Source organism: Dinoponera quadriceps, unplaced genomic scaffold, assembly GCF_001313825.1.
Source record: "Dinoponera quadriceps isolate SergipeBrazil2010 unplaced genomic scaffold, ASM131382v1 scaffold2167, whole genome shotgun sequence".
NCBI lineage: Eukaryota > Metazoa > Arthropoda > Insecta > Hymenoptera > Formicidae > Dinoponera > Dinoponera quadriceps.
In genome coordinates, this window is record NW_014556702.1 from 1,743,317 (window position 1) to 1,761,958 (window position 18,642).

Genomic DNA, 18,642 nt, shown 5'->3' on the forward strand with positions numbered 1-18,642 from the left:
GCGAAAGCGCTCTCGCGAGAACGGAACTCGGTGGAAGCACAAGCAAGAGCAGCAGACGCCGTATCGATTGCCCAACAAGAGCCGGCATATCCGATTTTAGACATTAATCTCTCGAACTTTCGCGTTTGAAGGAGCGGGATAATCGACGTTACCGCTGCGGAAATATTCCGGTAATGAAGTCGACTGCCCGGGGATTGTGCGATTGCGCTGCGCGCCTTTGAACTGTTATATTCATTTGCCTTCTTGCGCGAATATTATTTACCCTCCTTTGTGGGGTCGCCTCGTCCAATTAAAATATTGCGCTAAATTAAGAAAGATGAAAGTGCCCTCACAATGAAACGTGCGATTCGGAGGAAGGCTATAGGTCACTTTTTACCTTTGAAGACAGAGGACGCCTGAATCCCCCGTCGTGCGCGTTGTTTCTATGAGTCTAAACATTGTTACGGAACGTCGTCATTTATTCCATCGCTCGTCCACTCACTTATTTAATCCCGGGGTTTCTTTTGTGTCGTCGGGCTGACGAGCGGGTCGAATTTCTATTTTATCCTCGGCGTGCCGCTACTTCACCTGCGTAACTCTCTCCAATCTGCGATGTCACATTGTAGCGCGGTAGTTATCGCGAATAAACGGCGAACTTTCGCGAGAGTTCGTGGCAACAAATTATACGCGCGTTTCCAATTTTCCGAACGGGATCTGCGAGTGTGCGCGCATGAAGAGTTTCGCGCGAGCTGCATTAACGTACTGACGTTTTAACATCGGCCACTCGAAGGCGCAACACCGCGATAATTTAAGTTATCATCTTGGCTTTATGTTAATCCGCCTGCTGGCACCGCCGGCTGGTGAGCGCGCCGGGAGATCGTAAGACTCGTACTGCGTCCTAATTAGTCTAAAATTGACTGCCGTACCGCGCCGCTCGTGTACCTGCACCATCGTAATCTGGTATTAATGCGCCCGGTTAATGGGTTTGGTCCTGCTCCATATTGAGCAAATATTATCTCAAGATACCTAGTCGTGCCGATATTCCCTCGAGGACATAAATTCACGAGTCCTCGAAGTCCGAATGAGAGAAAAACTTATTAAACGGATGAAAGACAAATAAATTCAGTCCCGCGCGCGACATCGATCGTCAGTGTACGACAACTCGTAGTTTCCACGCGTCGACGATATAGAAACATCCTGGCATGTGTTTTTTTCACAAGTGTTTTCGTTTTCGACGGAATATTCGCCTATCACCGACGTGTCATCGACGTTCGCGGTAACTGTTCGCGTTTTCGCTTCTCGCAACGGCAAATCTAACTCGCAACCGGGAAAAAGAAAGGAAATGGGAAACATAGGAAAACGAGAGTGTGGCCGAATAGAATTGCGACGGTTAAGGGAGACGAATTTATTTCGAGGGCGGCGCGGTGCACGCGCTTGATATATTTTATGAATACGCATCCGAATTAATCTAGCGATATAATCATTGCGTTAATCTGGGTCAGCTATTATCGGGTCAGTTGAGCCGATATAAAATACAACTGTGTGAGTTTTCGCTTTAATTAAACGCCAATTACACGTCGTTCTGCATTAAATAATCGTGTAAGGCTTAATCACAGAGGTAGACTGTGCAGGCGTCACGCATCCGGCTGTCCGCGGCAGTCAATTTAATTTTCGACGCCGCACTTCGTGCACTCGCGTGCACGCGCCCGCGACGCGAGAAATACAAATCGCGTTTATTAAAATTTCAGTCCAATCACTCTGTGTAAATAAACCCGATGCGCGATAGTTAATTCCTTCCCTATTGTTAATGGATGAAATTGCGTGTTCGCTCGATGACATCGAGCGCACCGCGCGGTAGATTGATATACCGTTGCTCAAGAGTAGCAGATTGCGGGCATGGCAGAGAATCGCTCGTAGTAATTTCCCATGAATAATTCGAGAACTTTGAAACTCTCTCTTGCTCTCTCCTTCGGTATAGACGACCTCTTTTGCAGAGGAAAAATCGCTTCGACTGTTCGCGATGCATCGTCCTACAGGGAACTCAACAATTTCCAAGTGTCTTGGAACAGTCCCACTTCCTGCGACTCGAAGATTCCGCGTGGGCGCACTTTGTGACGCCCACAGCGTGATCGACGATATGTAATATGCAATGTCGCAGTTCCGGAACGGCGTGCGTAAATCTTCACAGTATAAACGCGCGTCTTTATATGCATTCATAATACGCTTACAAGAATGACGATGACGCGCGAACTCTAACGGATTGGAATGTCTAGCCGAGTAAATTAATCAACTTAAACGGACAACGGCGATATATTCTCGTTGTTGTCGCTGAGTTATTAATAAATCGCCGTTAATCAAGGAAAGGGGCGAAAGTGGAACATATAAACAATATTCTTGATTTATTGAATGCACGTTTTCCCGTTCCCTGGAGATAACTTTTTGCCAAAGACGCCCTGAGGTATCGCCGGACGTCACTTCCGGAATTCCTACGGGGATATAGACACCGATAGTCGCGCTATAGTCGTGCCAGATCGTTATGTAAATGCGCACTGTACAACGCGACGTCACAAAAGGCGTATTTCGCGCGTAGGTTCCTTTCAGCAATCCGATCTTCGCGTAGCTCATGGAGCCTGATGTTCATCCATTAATTTTGTCGCGCGCACATATTCTCTCCTCCGCGGAGCTTCAACTCTGCGAAATGTATTCCGCGTCAATTCTAGCGTACACTTGGGAAAGCGAAATCAGGGAACTGCAACGTACTCCGGTAGGTTTATGCGGACAAATGCAATTGTAATAAAATCCCCGCGACTGATGTTCGACAGCGCAACGAATTCGCTCTAGTTGATTGTTCCCAGAATTTCATTCATTATGTATGATAACATCGCCTGATTCGCGATATCAAAGTACACGCGTATTCGATGTTCCACGACAATTCCTCCCAGTTCGATTAACGTTCGTTAATTAACATGGCGTTTAACGTGAAATCACGTTATACGCTTTGAACGATGGAAGATCCGTCGCTGATGTATATTCACAGCGGGCGCAAATTCATAAACAGATGATTCATCGGCGTTCCTTGCACCAATACGTATACGTGCGCCGGTTGCACGATATTTCTAGGAAATAAAATTTGTTAAAAAAGTAAAATCGTCTACACTTCTAAGGACGTGTAAATCGTAATTGTAAACATCGCACGATGAGCGAAAGGATTGTAAGCCGAGCATTCGTTCACGAGCGAGTTCGTCTGAAAATTTCAATATCAAGCCGTGAAAGGAATTCACTTTACCGCATTTCTTTCTATATTCGACGCTGCCGTAATAAAAAAAAAGGAGCTTCTCGGTGTTCATGCGCGAAATTAAAATTTTTGTTTTTCCCAAAGCGACATGTGGGTAAGAGAGAATTCCAGTAATAGTGGTGCATTTATGCTCATAAATCCTTCGCGTAAACAGCGATTGCACCGCGGCTTAATATACATGTATATGCATGCAATTGCGCCCCCGTTATTCCTTTGACAGGTTTTGTTCTTACTGTGTTTCTAAAAATATGCAGCATTTCGGCCGTAATTTTTGCAATTCAACGGACGCGAGCCTTAAGATTCGCGCGTTGCCCGTTTTTGTACCGAATTAAATATATATGTTTTTATTTTACTTCGTTATATCGTATAACGATTGGAAAGTCAATGCAATTCTAAACTGTTGTATGCGGAAACACACCGCTGCGCGAATATTTCTTCGAAAGAACAGTGCGAAACCGCTAAATTCCATTTACATATAAATTAAAATTATAAAGAGCGAAGAGCGAACTTCAAAAATCATGGCGCGTTGGGCGACGCAAAGAAGTGCAAAGATAGATAAATTGCGAAAGTAAAATGAGTTAGATGGTGCTAGTAATTTTCGGATACTTTCGTTTAAGAGGTTTAAGAGGCTCGAATTGTGCCGATTACAACGTCACTCTCATACATATACTCGCGCACATCGCCACGTAAACTACCGAAATCGCGTTTCCCCCGGGTTTATTGTGTCATAAAAGTGCTTGTAATATCTCTTTATTAATTTTGCTGTTTTTTTACTGGGACCGGCCCATGCCAATACCTATCGGTGTGCTGCTAACGAAGTGTTTATAGCGCGTGCGTTCAGGCTGAAATTTAATGATAGCTTTCGCGGTAGAGTGAAATTTTATTATCTGGAATTTTTCCCAAAACAATTTGCCGGCGGTGCTTGCATGCGGATGTTTTTTTCTCCGCCGCCCGTGTATCTCTCCCTCTTCAATTCCACGTCCCGTGTCTCTAAAACACCTCAACCGTGAAACTCCGTTCGTTTGCCGAAGAAATGGATGCACGAAACATCATTCGGGACTATCCTGTGAGAATTTCATTTTCTAGTTCGTCGGACCGATACCTTTGCCATTCTTACTATCGTGCTAGCTTTACTTTGCCAATCTTTGAAACCGTATTCTTCATGAAAGCGGCATGGTGAACAGAATAAAATAGCACATACGTGCATAATGAAATGGATGTTTCTCTTCCTTCGCGCTTTGTCGAATCTGAATTATTGCAAGCGCCGAAAGAACGTTGTATACTGCGTCAATATTACGTTAGATTAAAACTAATATTAAAATCGCGCTAATACGAGTCCTTTCCTTCGCGTTTATTCACTTCAGCGAAGTGTTAAACATGCACACAGTCCGACCTGACTCTTCCTCTATTTGTGCCTCCGCTAATTACGTCGCAAACTCTCATTTGTTACTATAAATAAAGTTTACGAGTCGCGAAAGCCGCACCTTTTGTCACGCCATAATTGTAATTTTTTTCGTGAAATGCACGAATCGCGAGAGGCATTACCTCTCTCAAACGGTATTCGGTAATGACACGCGGTAATGGAAAAATCCGAGCTTGCCAATCATTTCGAAAGCTGTGAAAGCCATCCACTCACTAAATTCTGCGAAATCACTGTGCAATCAAAACTGTTTGTGCATACGCAAGATGAAAACCTGTATATCGAGTGGAGTTATATATGCTCGATCATAGCGATATTTCTATTCGAAAAATCTGTATTTCGGGAAGGCTTCGCTTTTTGGCAGATCTGAAAACACGGGATGTTGGAAATCGAGTAGGTACACACAGGACAATATAATCGATTCCAAGCGGTGGAAACGCATTTATATTGTATAAACAATCGAAACGTTGGAATTACGACAATTGGAGCTCTTGTTCGGACATTTGGTTTCTATAATCCGTCAGTAAACCATTTTTTTACGCAGTTGATATATATTTGGGAAAATACATATTGCATTTAGCTGAATGTACAACACATAGTCGCAGCATATTACAGTATTGGTTACTGTTCCCACGTGTCGCACTTTCAAGCTTTTAGATGCACGGAAAGCGGAGCCGTGCACCCCAACAATATGTTTATCTCGTTCGAATTCGCGATTGTGTATTATTTTATCTGTGGCGAAATATTTACTCACCGGATTGTTGCGGACGTTTCGTTTAATGGAATCCCGCCGGTTGAGCTTACATTCTGCGCGGTACGTACCTGCAATGAAAAAGATTGCACAAATGGAATCAATATGCAATACAACATACGCATTATTTTGAAATGTCAATTAAAAATCTACACGGTAAATAAGTACATGCAAGCACATACATACACGAAGATTGGAAATGCATCGGTAAACAAATAGCCAAAGAAATATTCTGAAACTGTTATGTTAAGGAACAATGTTTTCAGGTAATTATACGCCGGGGAAAAAGGAAATCCGTGTAATTTACGTTTGCGTTTCATTGATCGCAACCTCAGCAGTGTCAAATTACTCAGTCTGTTGAAATGTTCATTATCTCGTTGTTCGTGTCGAAATTATAATTACCGCGTTCGCACGAGAAGCGTGTGCATCATTTAAAGCTTAAAGAGAGGTATTGGTTGTTTACTATTTGCTAAAACACGATCAAACAGTTGTTGCCGATCTCTGCGTAAATGCAACAGCGTGGAAATTTGGAGATGTTTCGGAGAGTGATGTACATCCAATTTCAATTAGACGATTGCCAGGGCGTAGCTACTCACTGCCGAGATTCACTTCGACAAACAACTGATAATTATTGGCGGGATTCCCACAGCGTTTCATACTGATGAAAACACGCAGCGCCAACTCGCACTCACACAACCACAATTTCACGCGCGATACAATGCGATATAAATTGCACGGCGACGTACGATCGAGAACGCAATTTCGTGCGTTTAGAAAGAGGAAAATTACACGGCACGACGAAATATGCGGGATAGTATTATAAAGATATAATCTTACCGAATTTAGAGTCGTTCCTGTAATTCGGAAAATTTAAAGTCGCATTTAAACGTTGAATTATTTAAATTGTCGAAAATTGCGGACTTCTCTGCCAGCTCGGCTTTATTACAATGTATAAATAAAATATATATAATTAATTTGTGTTATATTTCAATTAGTTATACGAACGGGCTCCACCAAATGTGATTAAATGAAAAGGGAATAGAGAAATATTTAACAAAGAATAAAATTAATTAAATTATTGAAAGTGATTATAAACGAAGCGTTAAAGAATCTAAATGTATTTTGTTTTTATTACATTTTATTTGTGAAAGAAGCATTATATAATAAATCTAAGGGACGCGCATCGTGTCGTGGAAATTTTTTCAGCAATACGTCCAGAGAGATATAGGAAACTCATTAGAAAGATTCGTGCAATCCAAACGCAGCAATACCGATGCAAAAGGATGAGAAACACGCGCGAATATTCTGCCTTAAGCTCGTTTTTCCGCGAAGAATCTGTAAGACGTCTTTCTGAGCTATTTCAAAAGCCGCACTGTCGTTGCGGGTCTTACGGTGTATTGAAAATATTTCATATAATGATGAGCACGCTTGCGCTCGCGCGACACGAGTGGATGTATAAATCTTAATGAGCAGCCGGTAAACATAGCGACGTTTATATTAAGAGCGATTTTGGTTTCCCGGCTATGCCTTCCGAGTACGCTCGGCTTCACCGTAAACTGGTATTCGCCTTTGAAGGCACGTCGGCGATGCTGTAATTCAAATGCGAACCTTAAATCTGTCGTCAAAAGAGAAGAAACCATCGTTATATCAACCGAGATCGTTAAGCGTGAATGTGCCGATCCCTTATTTCTGCTCGACGTAGCGACGTTTTACGTTGAATTGTTTTACGCGGATGATATTTTGCTCGCACGATCTAAAATACAATCTTGCGAAACATGACGTTCTCATCTCGCGTAAAGAATTTTCACCGGTTGTGTCATAGTGTGTCTTCCTCTTGCTTCTCGCGAAAATGGATTTTCTTATGCATTACATTACATATTTCCGCAAAACGTTACTTGACTATGTATTCTACACATATATATTTATATATATTCTATTCATAAATACTTATAATAAATATTAAATATTTTACTTTTTATAATGAATATTATGTTATAAATATATCTGTTGTCATCTGATAAATAGAGAAACATGTGATTTTTGTAAATTTCTTTAATTTTCAATTTGTCATTGGGAGTAAAAATACATTGGAAACGCGTATGTCGCATTTTGAAGTTACGAATTGTAATTGAAATACATTTTCTGTTGGGAAGAGACCAACAAGCACATTACTCATACAAAATTATGCTTTACGGCTACAATTGCATATAGTAACGTGATTACAACCAACTCTCATCTCCTGTTTTATCTGTTTACACTTTTGCGCCATTTTGACGACAGCGAAATTTTCTCGAGTCGAGATTTTTATCCTATATAAAAAACCTTGCAAACTCTCTGTCGAATTTGAAGAACCAATGGGAAATCTCGAGTTGTGAAGTTTCGGAGGTAAAAAAAAGGTCAAATAAAAAAAGTTTTAACCCTCAGATAACAAGATTGGTTGGACCGACCGGATCCATATTCTAATGTTTCCGCGGACACCCTTGTAAAGCTTTCATGTATTATACATATTTTGCGATATGTTTTATTTACTTATAAATATTTTCTAATTTATTATGGGAATAAAAAGTGCCTGGTCGAAAAAATTACTTGAAAATCTACAAAATTCTTCTACAGTCGGCCGACTCGATCCATATGAACCTTGTTATCTGAGGGTTAAGTTTTGTCGTACCGATTGCTGCTGTAAAAATTGGCCAATGAATATTAAAATAATTATTTACTTAAATCTAGCGCTTTTTTCTGTATACTAATTATTCGTGCATCAAGATGCACTGCGCACGGTAAAAATATAGGAAAATATTCACCTATGACCCATTTTTACATCGAAACTTCGGGATCAAAGGGAAGGAATCTACCAGAGAGCTCCGAAGAACATTCGCCTCACCGATTGATACCACCTTTGAAGTTTCGCGAATAAGCAAATCCGATTCGAGCATGCCATTTCCCCGATGAAATATGATTATTACTTCTCCCGTGAATTTGTGAATGGGCAATATCTTTCCGCAAGAAACGAACGCGTAAAGACTGTCTGCGTGTTCTCGGGAATAAAAGTACTCACGGAATACCCTATTACGCTCTTACGCTCTAATTGCCGCGAGCACGTGAATGTTGCATGCTTATACCGCGAGAGAGCAAGAAAGCCGCGCCGCGTGATAAATCTCTCGAACGGTTACACTAAATGCAACGTCCGCCCTATACGCAAGTGCGCTGTACCGCCGCGTGTAAAATTATTACCATGCATTACTCGCCGCATACAATGCCGGTGCGCTTATAAAAGCGGCCGCTTCCGGTGCAGTGGGTGTTTCACAAAATAGAACTGCGACATGAAAAAGCATTCGGCGCTACGATACTTCAATCGGCGCGTTTTTAATCCCGCCAGTGTAAATGCATCGCAAGATTATTTTCACAAAGAGCTCTCGTAATCGCTTCAGGCTAAATAATAAATTTTTTTTTTGTTAAATTAGTCGTCCACGCCCTATCCACATTGTTCGTGAATATGTTCCAGTGCACAATCGCGCGGACAATTAATGCGTTTCAATGGATACGTCAGACACAGACACGCGACGTACGAAGCGCGAAATCTTGATTCTGAGAGTTGCCGTGAAAGCCGCTTTAGAGAGAACGAAGGAGCGCTGCGTATGAATTCGTTCGACAGGCGCATAGATCGGGCCAGTAATCCGTAATAATCAGACCGTCGGGACGACGACGGTGGTGCGTCATAAAGCTTCGTACCGAAATGGTATTACGGCACACCTGTAGCGCTGTAACCTTTGGCCCCTGCGTCCACGTTCGTCCTTTGCGCTCTCGAGGTCGGCAGTGCCGTCACGTAGCAATGGAAAAACGTGCCCGCTGAAACAGCAGTCGTATCCGAAGGAGTCAGTTTTACGGAGCTAGGTCAGCCTCGAGTTTCTTCGGTGCTACGTGTCCCTGTGAGGCCGGAGCGACAGTCACGAGTTCACTGATTCCGGCCGCGCGAATGTAAAGGCTCATACCCGCACGAAGCCATGCTTTTACGATCGGTCCTGTATGTTACGGATGTTACTAGCAGCCAGATTCTCAACGTCAGCTCGATGCTGCGCCAGCCAATACCGGTCTGACCGGTTGGATTGTCGGTTATCAACCGAGTGATAACTCAAACCCAATGCTGGACAATCAATACATTTGATGACCATATTATTCGTCATCCTACATAAATAATAATAAATTTCACCATATAATGTTTGTTATATCATATAATGTTTATATATAATGCTTGCTTGCAAAAGTTCGTAACAAATAGATAACTGTAGCAGCGATTCAATTGTTTTCTTTTAAGTTACTTTTTAGTTTTTACATGTCGGATGTGTACACCGTGGATCAGAATTCATGGTTGACAATTCATGGAAAATGTCACATTCAACACTTTGAAGATAACTTTCGACTGAAGATTGACATTCACAGATCGAAGACGGTACTTTGTTCCTGTACCTAGTTTTCAGTTCCCCCAGCTAAAATCCGAATCCGGTAACGAAATTTCAGTTGTGTTATATGGACAGCTAATTCCTTTTCCTCCGTACAACATATGTTGCTATGACACTTGTTATATAATAGCGGTCGAGATCCTTAAAATCACGCGCATGCTCTTGGAAAAAATGTCAGATGCATAGGAATCTGTAAAATGTGTGCGTAACTTTATTCTGATGAAAAATTCCAGCATTCCCTGCTTCTTTAGCCAAATGTATTCTGACACCTTTGCACATATATCTCATATAACACGTGTCGCGTTCGTGCATGTGAACACGTATCATGACAAGAGCACACGCGACGAGCGTAAACGCATCACACGCGAGATGCCGAGAGAAACGCCGTTTGTTTCGTTTTTATATCTCGATTTTTCGCCGAGATATAGACATTCAATGATTTTGAAATGTTCAAAGGGCAGCTCTGTGTCTTTGTCGTTGACTGCGGTGACGCTCGCGTGACAAATTGCAATACGTTCGCGCATCGCGGTCTTCACACCTCTCGTTCAGAGACGGCGCGCTCGACTGAAGTGAAGGAGCCGCATACATTGTCGACAGGCCACAGTCCCCGGCTGAGATTCGCCGCTCGTCAATATCTCCGCGTAGAAAAGTTGTAGATACGCGAAGCAAATCGCATCCCAAAGCTGAAGCTATTCCTCTTCCGATGAGAAAGCGATCGTTTTACATCGAGAAATTTCATAATCTCTTCGGCTCAAAGTAAATTTCTAGTTAAAAGCGCGATTTCAATTTGGATCTGAGCAAATAGGAAAAAAATGAAACAAATCGCACTGCAAAGAATACGAAATATTTGGTTTATATTAGAATAAACGCTCTCTTCCTCTTTCGAATCGAGTGTCGAACTCGAGTGTCGAACAGTCGCTGAAGCGCGACTGACATGATAATGTAACAATAAATGAGATCGTTTGGAAGTGAAACACCTACCTGCCATTTGATTCGCCGAAATTCGCTGCGGGAAAATATTTCGCTGTTTTTTTTGTGAACCATCTAGGTTTACAGCGATATAACATTTTAGCTTTTGATGATAAGTAAGTTTTCGCAGTTTAAGAGATTTTAATCATTCTTTTATTAACGACACGTTACTCACATTTTTGTAACGGAAAATTAGAAATCTCATGATTGATATTATTAATTATTTTCATCTTTGTAATTCTATTTTCATGATTTATACTTTTACTTTGAATATCTAGCGCATTATAATATATAATAATATGCTGTTTAATTACGCGCTGTGTCAATTATACCAGAAAGAATACCGGAATAAACGCGACGTTGATAACTGGCAAGAAGTCCGGTACAAGAGACGCGCCGTCTCTGCTCCGCATAAAAATCTAGAATAATTCGATAATCCCAAAGCCCGTTACCGTGCAAAATTGCGCTTGCGGCTCGGCAGCGCAAGTTATCTCGCGGATTTCAATCGCCGCGAAAAAGTTGCGGAAAACCGCGGAAGCGATTGGTCTTAGCAACTTTATTTAATTTCGGGCTTTAAAAGGCAACCCGCGCGGGAATGCAAGATAAGCCGGCTCCGCTGGCGCGGATTACGCGAAGAAAAGTCTTTTCACGGATATCAAGGAAGTATGCGATAAAGTTGGTTCGACGCGACGATAGAGAAGGGAGTTCCGTTTTCTCGCGAAGTCCGCATAATTTTCGGCGATATTATCGCAATATTCAAGAAAATCCTTGATGCAACTACAAATCTGCCGCGGTAAGAACTCGGATGATTTTCGGCGTAACGTGGATGACGTTTACTCCTTGGAGATGTACGTAGTGGCGGGATGATGTGGATATATATATATATATATATTCTCTAGCGGTTTCAGATCCATCATAGAGAATTTCATTCTGAAGCCACTAACATGCCTCCATCGGGTCGGGTAAGCGTATCGGTGTTGGCCGACAGCATATCAAGAAGACCACGTAATATGACATGGGTTAGACGAGCTATCGATGCGCTGTTATCACTGATATCGATATACTTTAATATTTCGGGCGAGAATGATGTAGACTACCCAGGGAAATGATTTACATCGGATTTTTTCGCTCATGCGACTTTTTTGAGAAATTGTACGCGCATTTATGTTCCTCTTGAAATATATCAAGTGGTAACCAGGGGAAAAAGTAATTTACGACGCGTGACACTTTCATATTTTCCGCCCATACGTACGCGGAGGGAAGTATAAAAATTATTAGATTAAACTTGAAAATTTCCTATTTTTGGTCTCTACCATCAGTAGAGCTTGGCATTTTTAACACGTAGCTCCTTTTTAATTTTAGCACCTTTCATTTTTTTTCGTTTTTGCTTAAATGTCACACTGGAAAAAAGCGGGAAAAATCTTGGACAGCTTGTTCTAGTCTCATATAAATTTTCTCTCCGCAAAAGAGAAAATACGAGAAAACTATTCTCATATAGAAAAGAGAGTATTGGAAGAATAGAAAAGTTGCTACGTAATAAACATAGTAAACAAATTATAAGCTAATCAAAAGTTACATGTTATATTGTTTTTCATTTTTATCACGATCTCTTTTTGTTTCTTTGGGTATTATTTATTTTCGATATATTCTATAAGCGTTTAATCGTAGTCGAGAAAGATAGCTGTATTACACAACAGTCCTTAAGCAACACGTTATATGTGGCAAGTATGTATATGTACGTAAATGTAATGGTAGATCTTCCGAGTTTCCGTCAGCCGGGAAAATCACACAGGCGACGTGAAGTAATGCGATTTTGGCGAACACGGGAGGTACGATGCAGTGGAGATGTAGGTTTTCGCGATTTCGGATCCCCGCGGGAGTCCAAGAATTTATAAGAGACTGCGAGACAGATAAATCGGATTGGAACAAGAACGTAGAAACGTATTGCCTAGTTTTCAACAAATACATCTCGTCCGCCGCGCGAATGGAGCAGCTGCGCTCCGTGAAAATATCTATTTAACATCGAAAGAAGAATTACAAAGTTAATGACGATAGAATGTGATTTATTTTCAACATTTCTCGAAACACAAATCACATTTGTGCGCGTGAAACAATAATATATGTAAAAGATAAATATAGCAAATATTAATTGAACAGGAAAGAGTACGCCGTACAATAATTTATATTGCATTATACATGAGTTCCTCTCTCGCGTAAAATAATATTCAGCATGTCTATTGTTATATGGAATTATATAATAATAATTATAGCGTTTTTTTAAGATAATAAAATATAATGATATAATTAACGTTAAATTAACGAATTAGCGATGTAACAGTGCTTTCGGGCGTGTTCCGCCAGTTGAAGGTCACCTGACGCGGGAATTAAAAATATACGTATGTACGAAATTGCCGAACGACTCACAACAGTTTTTAACGCGTCGGTAGACGGGTCGGGAGACATTCCCGTATTTTCCAAATCGATCGAAACGTACGTGAGACGTGTTACGTTAGTTCACTTGTATGATCGTTACACGGAAAAAAATGAATGAAATGAAATGTTGAATCAATAGAATTTCCAACAGCACGCGTGATCGGAATGGATCTTTTTGATTCAATGCCGATATCATTGAAACTATTGAATTGAACACATTGAACTAATACTTTAATTATTGAAACATAACATAATAATTGTAATATATAACATAGTAATTTTAATGATATTTGCCATTGAATCAAAAAGATTTACTCCATTCGTGTTGCTATTGGAAATTTTATTGATTCAACTGAATTTTCTTTTTTGTATAGTATAATTTTAAGCGCTAAAATCATTCCAGTATTCTGATTACCACTTTTCATTTTTATTAGCTCACAAGAGAAATGTATAATATTGAATATCTTTATTATTAATATGATTGCATCTTTATATATTATTAACCAAAAAACTTTTGTTTTTTGTTTCAGGTTTAATGGAAATTGTGGCCACACGATTAATGGATGTGGTTCCTGAGGGATTCAATTTTGATGGATACCGTACTGGAGGATCCGGTTTGGGCCAAGCGGGGTCAGCTCCAGGTAAATCTAGTATAGATTCATATATTCTGATTAGTTTTTGATAATTAAAAGCTGAGCGTTAGTTGTTGAAATAAAAATCATTGAATTGCAACCTCAAAGTATGATCGTAAACAAATTCTTTCTACGCGCATTTCTTCTTTACTCGGAACTCTTGGATTTAATTAGCAGTGTTATATGTTTTTGTTACAGAATCGAAAGCAAAATGTGACCGGCCCTGATCTTCGGTGTTTCGGTGAGTGAAGGAAACAAAATTTTTGAAAGGTGGTGGGACTTAAGATGGCTGATGTTTATAAGATTCGTTGAAATTGATGCGATTTACTTGTAGATTTTTACATATTCTATTTTTGCACTTATATACTGAGAGAATACAGTTTCTTTAAAGTTATGATTATTTTCGACGTCAACAATATATTCTCTTCTTGTTTTAACAAAAATGAGTAAAAACAATGTGTGTATATTAATATTATTATTAACGCTATAACAATACATGCTATAAAAAATTGTTCTCCTGACTATAATTATTTCACTATGTAATTATAATTATAAATATAAAATATTTTTCTCAGTGTATATATGTCGCTACAAAACATACTGCTCAAAATAATTAGGGGATCGTTTTCTCAAATGCCGTATTATTTAGCAATTATTTCACTTATCGAATAACTCTTTTCATATGTAATTTTTATGTGAGCTTTAATGAATATATTTATATAAATGTAGAAAGTTTGGCTGTTTACTGCCAAATTTAGTTTAATCTACAGAATTATTCAATAGAATTATTCACTCGATATGATCTCCTATAATTGCTTCGAACATTATATTATTATGTGAATCAAAATTGTGCTATTATCTGTGAAACGTGAGCTATTATTGGTTCGCGTTTGATAAATTTAGTAATCGCCGTGGATATTAGTTATTTTAGAATTCTATGTATGAATATTGCTATTATGTTTTGTAAAGAAGAATCTCGTAAAGTAGATTCATTTAAATGTGGCGCAGACAAACTACGACAATATATCGCGAAGCAGTTTAACTTAGTAGTTGCATGATTGATTTCTTGATCCATACGGTCAATTTTTAATGCAATTTGTTTCATACATTTCGCGAGTCATGAGCGTATTTCCGAAACGACCACATTTATCATATCGCGAATATGTTTCCGAAAAGATAGAAATAGAGAGTTGTATGACGATAAACATTTATTAGAAAAACAGGCGAATTTTTTGTTTTATTCGAATTCGTAGTTTTCGCTTCAAAATGAATTAAAATTATCACGAATTTTAGTTTTCGATTGTCTGTGCTTACGATAGCGTCGTGAAATTGTCTTTCATACACGGTATTCGGTAAATTACGTTACAGAAACTACTGCGAACATAAACTTCGCAAAAGTATTGCGGAGTAAACTTCGCAAAAATACTGCGAAGCTGCACCAGGGAGTAATCTTCCCTAAGCTGGCTTCTTCGATGGCTGTTGCGGAGCCATCGTGCGTGAGATCTTCATGCCACATTCGATTACTCACGTATTTGGTATTGAGCAATTTTATGGTCGGCGTGGCTAGTTTTCAATTCATGAATTTTTTACAGAATTGGCGAGTACGTTTCTGAACTAAATTTATTATTAACCGCGAGTGTGTGTTCGCGAAATGACGGAACTAGCTGTACGGCGTTTAACATTCATTGAACGAATTCGTTAAGCGAACTCGTAAATTCCGTTCCGAGATTGATCAAAATCGTTCGTTAATGTCGTTGAAATATTCGTAAAACGTCGTTAAATATATCAATCGCGTCGCGAGTGCAGTGAAATTACAGTCGACATGGGACCGTGGAGAACGCTACGCAGTTCGGAATGCAACGGCGAGTTTCGTCGATGGACCTTATTGGACATCGCCGGTGAATTTCATCGCGAAATAGTGAGTGTTGAATCTCAGCATTTACGTAGTGCAGTTTTACGTAGTAATGTAAATCGCATCGATTATGAACAAACAGTAAGGACAGTTTTACACCGCCATGAAATTCTAAGTAATGTCCCGACGTGCCCCCGAGTTTTAAGACATTTCGCATGTTTTCGTACATAATTATTAGGAATATTAATGTATGGCATCTCGTTAAAACTAACATATACAAAAAATTAGGTATATTTAAAAGTCAATGGCATTCGGCAGATCGTATCGTGTTTATAGTATCTAATTGAAATGAAGCTGGCGTGTTGATGAATTCATTATTTTCGGGATTGAATTAAACTTACATATCGTTTAATTCGTTATTTCGGGGCTGCGGATGAGCTGAACGTCTCAATGAATGAAAATAACTTGCCAATTTTGTAACACTTGTATAATTACGTGTATAGAGCATAAAGCGAGTAAAATATCTCTTCTCTCTTATCTTGACACTCTTTATTTGATTTAGCCAAACGTGTATTCTTAGACGAGCCAAAAATGTAGTCTTGCCTGAAAAGCGGGATTAATTCGTTCCGCACGAAGGCACGTTTTTATTTGAGAGCGCCGCGGTTGCGGTTGATGCTTTCGCGCACTCCCGGAGGAAGGAGAAAGAGACGTGCTCGTTACAGCAACTACACGTCTAGGCGATTAACGTTACGACTTAGAATACAGGGGTTGATGCGCGTATGGTAGAATTGGCGTCAGCTTAGAGAAATGGAAGTACTGCGCTAGAAAAAATTCAGCAATTTAACTTGTATTTTTGCACAAGAGAATTCTTTAGATTCTTATTTGATGGGAAGAATGGAGCAGCGAAGTAAGCGAGAGAGGCGACGGAGTTCGAGGTAGAAAGCATTAGCAAATATTGAAGGGAAATTCCTGCCCTCGTGGACGGAACGTTGCCGGGGAACGAGACAGCTTTGGGAATCGTTTAAACGGCGCGCATACGATGAATACGTACCTTTAGCTCGAGTGTTTATCAGACTTCACGCCTGTAATTACAAGTTGGAGTTTCCGTGAAGAAAACGCGTCACTTGCTGACTATCTCTTAGCGCGAAAGAAACTTCCGGCCTGAAGTTTTAATTGAATATAATACAAGGTGGCGAAGTTCACAGGAATGTCACAGGAGTCTCAGTTAACAGGAGTATTTCATCTGTACGTAAGATGAAGTTACAGGAATTGGCGAGTCCAATTTGCATGCATAGTAAACCGCCAGGGCTAAAACTCGCGCCGCGGTATGCGCTCGCTTGCGCCACTTTCGGCCGCGAAACTACTTGACGTGATTTTCCGGGATACGATCTGCCTGCGTCGCACGGAAAATATCCCGGCTATCATGCGCATTAGCGCACATTTCACGTAGTTTCGGGATCTAGTTTTCAGTATTCGGAAATTCGAGCATTACGTGTCCGCGACGATCTTGTAATTTACGCGAAATACGAAATTGGTGAACGAGCATGAAACATAGATAAAGCGCAGTATCTCGGCATCGTTCGTGGTATCGGACGAATATCCCGTCGTTTGCTAAACCGTCGTTTCTAAATCCCCGAATCATAGCATGATTGGAGGCATAAACGAGGCGTACCGTTTGATGGCGGACAAAGCATCGGGACGTGGTGTGAAACTACAATAGATCGTAGGATCCGAGGATAGTTGATATGATCGTACATTCTCTTTCGCGACGTTTAGCGCGTGTTAAACCGCTGGTATAACCTTGGGTGTGTGTGCAAAATGAATTTCACAACGATGCTTTGAGAGATTCACGAAATCGCCCTTTGCCGAGGAGATCGGAACACGCGCATTCGAACGACTGTCGCGCAAAGCTGGGTGTACGCTGAGCGAACAAACAGCGAACGAATATCGAAAGCGAACGTTTGAATGCACGCCTTGGCGCTCGTTGTTCTTTCGTTTCTTCTACAGCTATGATTTGTTTGTACTTTTAGAACCAAAAGTATGTAACAATCAGATCCAAGGGCTCACTGCGCATGAGGCGCGGGAACCTCCACCTACTAACATAAATATAAATGTTTTAATAAGGAAAATAAAAAAATAATAATATTTTCATATTTTTAATATTGTTTATATATGTCTACTTAAACTTCGTTTCAAATTAACATTTATTTTTTGGGTGGTGAACTAAATATATAGGAGCGTAATTTTGCTTGACAAATACTAGATTTGAGTGGCTCTCTTGATGTGCCATCGAAAAGCACTCTACGATACAACTACCTTAAGGTATACATATTTACAACAGGCCATTCGCTGTTCGTTTGATGTACGTTCACTGAGTATATTCACATAAATGTTCTGTGCGGATTAAAGTGTACACATTTTCCGAACCGTAACAGCAAATGTTTGAATCCGTTGTTCGTTCGCTCAATATATACTCAGCTTAAGAAGAGCCTCGAATTGATCATTGCTATCGATTAATTTAGCTTGCGAATGTGACTACGGGTATAAGGCGATTTTCCAACATATGAATTTGCCATATATAGTGGCGGGTTTACGCGTATCTCATCGTAAACTCCGGCAAGCCGATTTGAAATTCGACGTCGCGACTTCCCTCCCTAAATCACGCGTCCACTCGAGATTACTTCGCGGAATCGAATGTCGAATGGATCCAAGAACGTTGGTACTCCCGAGACTTATATGCCGCGTATGCACCGGCTTTTCCTTTATCGGCTTTTTCATTCCTTTTCGTGCCGACGATTGCGAATGCACAAAGGGCCAGAATCACCTTTCACCTGATTTATTAAGGCGCACGTTT

General features: G+C 40.3%; 2 protein-coding genes across 4 annotated transcripts in view; one reads left to right on the plus strand and one right to left on the minus strand.

Moving 5' to 3' along the window:
• LOC106747961 overlaps positions 1-18,642 on the plus strand; it is a 100,436-nt gene that overhangs the window by 59,820 nt on the left and 21,974 nt on the right. Inside the window, exons 3-5 of the mRNA XM_014626019.1 lie at positions 13,835-13,945; positions 14,135-14,177; positions 15,305-15,537. Of these exons, the coding sequence (XP_014481505.1) occupies positions 13,868-13,945; positions 14,135-14,177; positions 15,305-15,537 (354 nt within the window). The 5' untranslated portion in view covers positions 13,835-13,867. The remainder of the gene's footprint in view (positions 1-13,834; positions 13,946-14,134; positions 14,178-15,304; positions 15,538-18,642) is intronic.
• LOC106747970 (leucine-rich repeat-containing protein 15) overlaps positions 1-18,642 on the minus strand; it is a 109,792-nt gene that overhangs the window by 39,659 nt on the left and 51,491 nt on the right. Inside the window, exons 1-2 of one of the 3 annotated variants that reach the window (XM_014626055.1) lie at positions 9,175-9,626; positions 5,449-5,516 (exon numbers count right to left, since the gene is read on the minus strand). The exons of 1 other annotated variant lie outside the window; for it this stretch is intronic. The gene's annotated coding sequence lies outside the window, so the exon portion shown is untranslated. Of the gene's footprint in view, positions 1-5,448; positions 5,517-9,174; positions 9,627-18,642 lie in introns of those variants that run through there. One more of the 3 variants, XM_014626056.1, reaches the window with a different exon arrangement.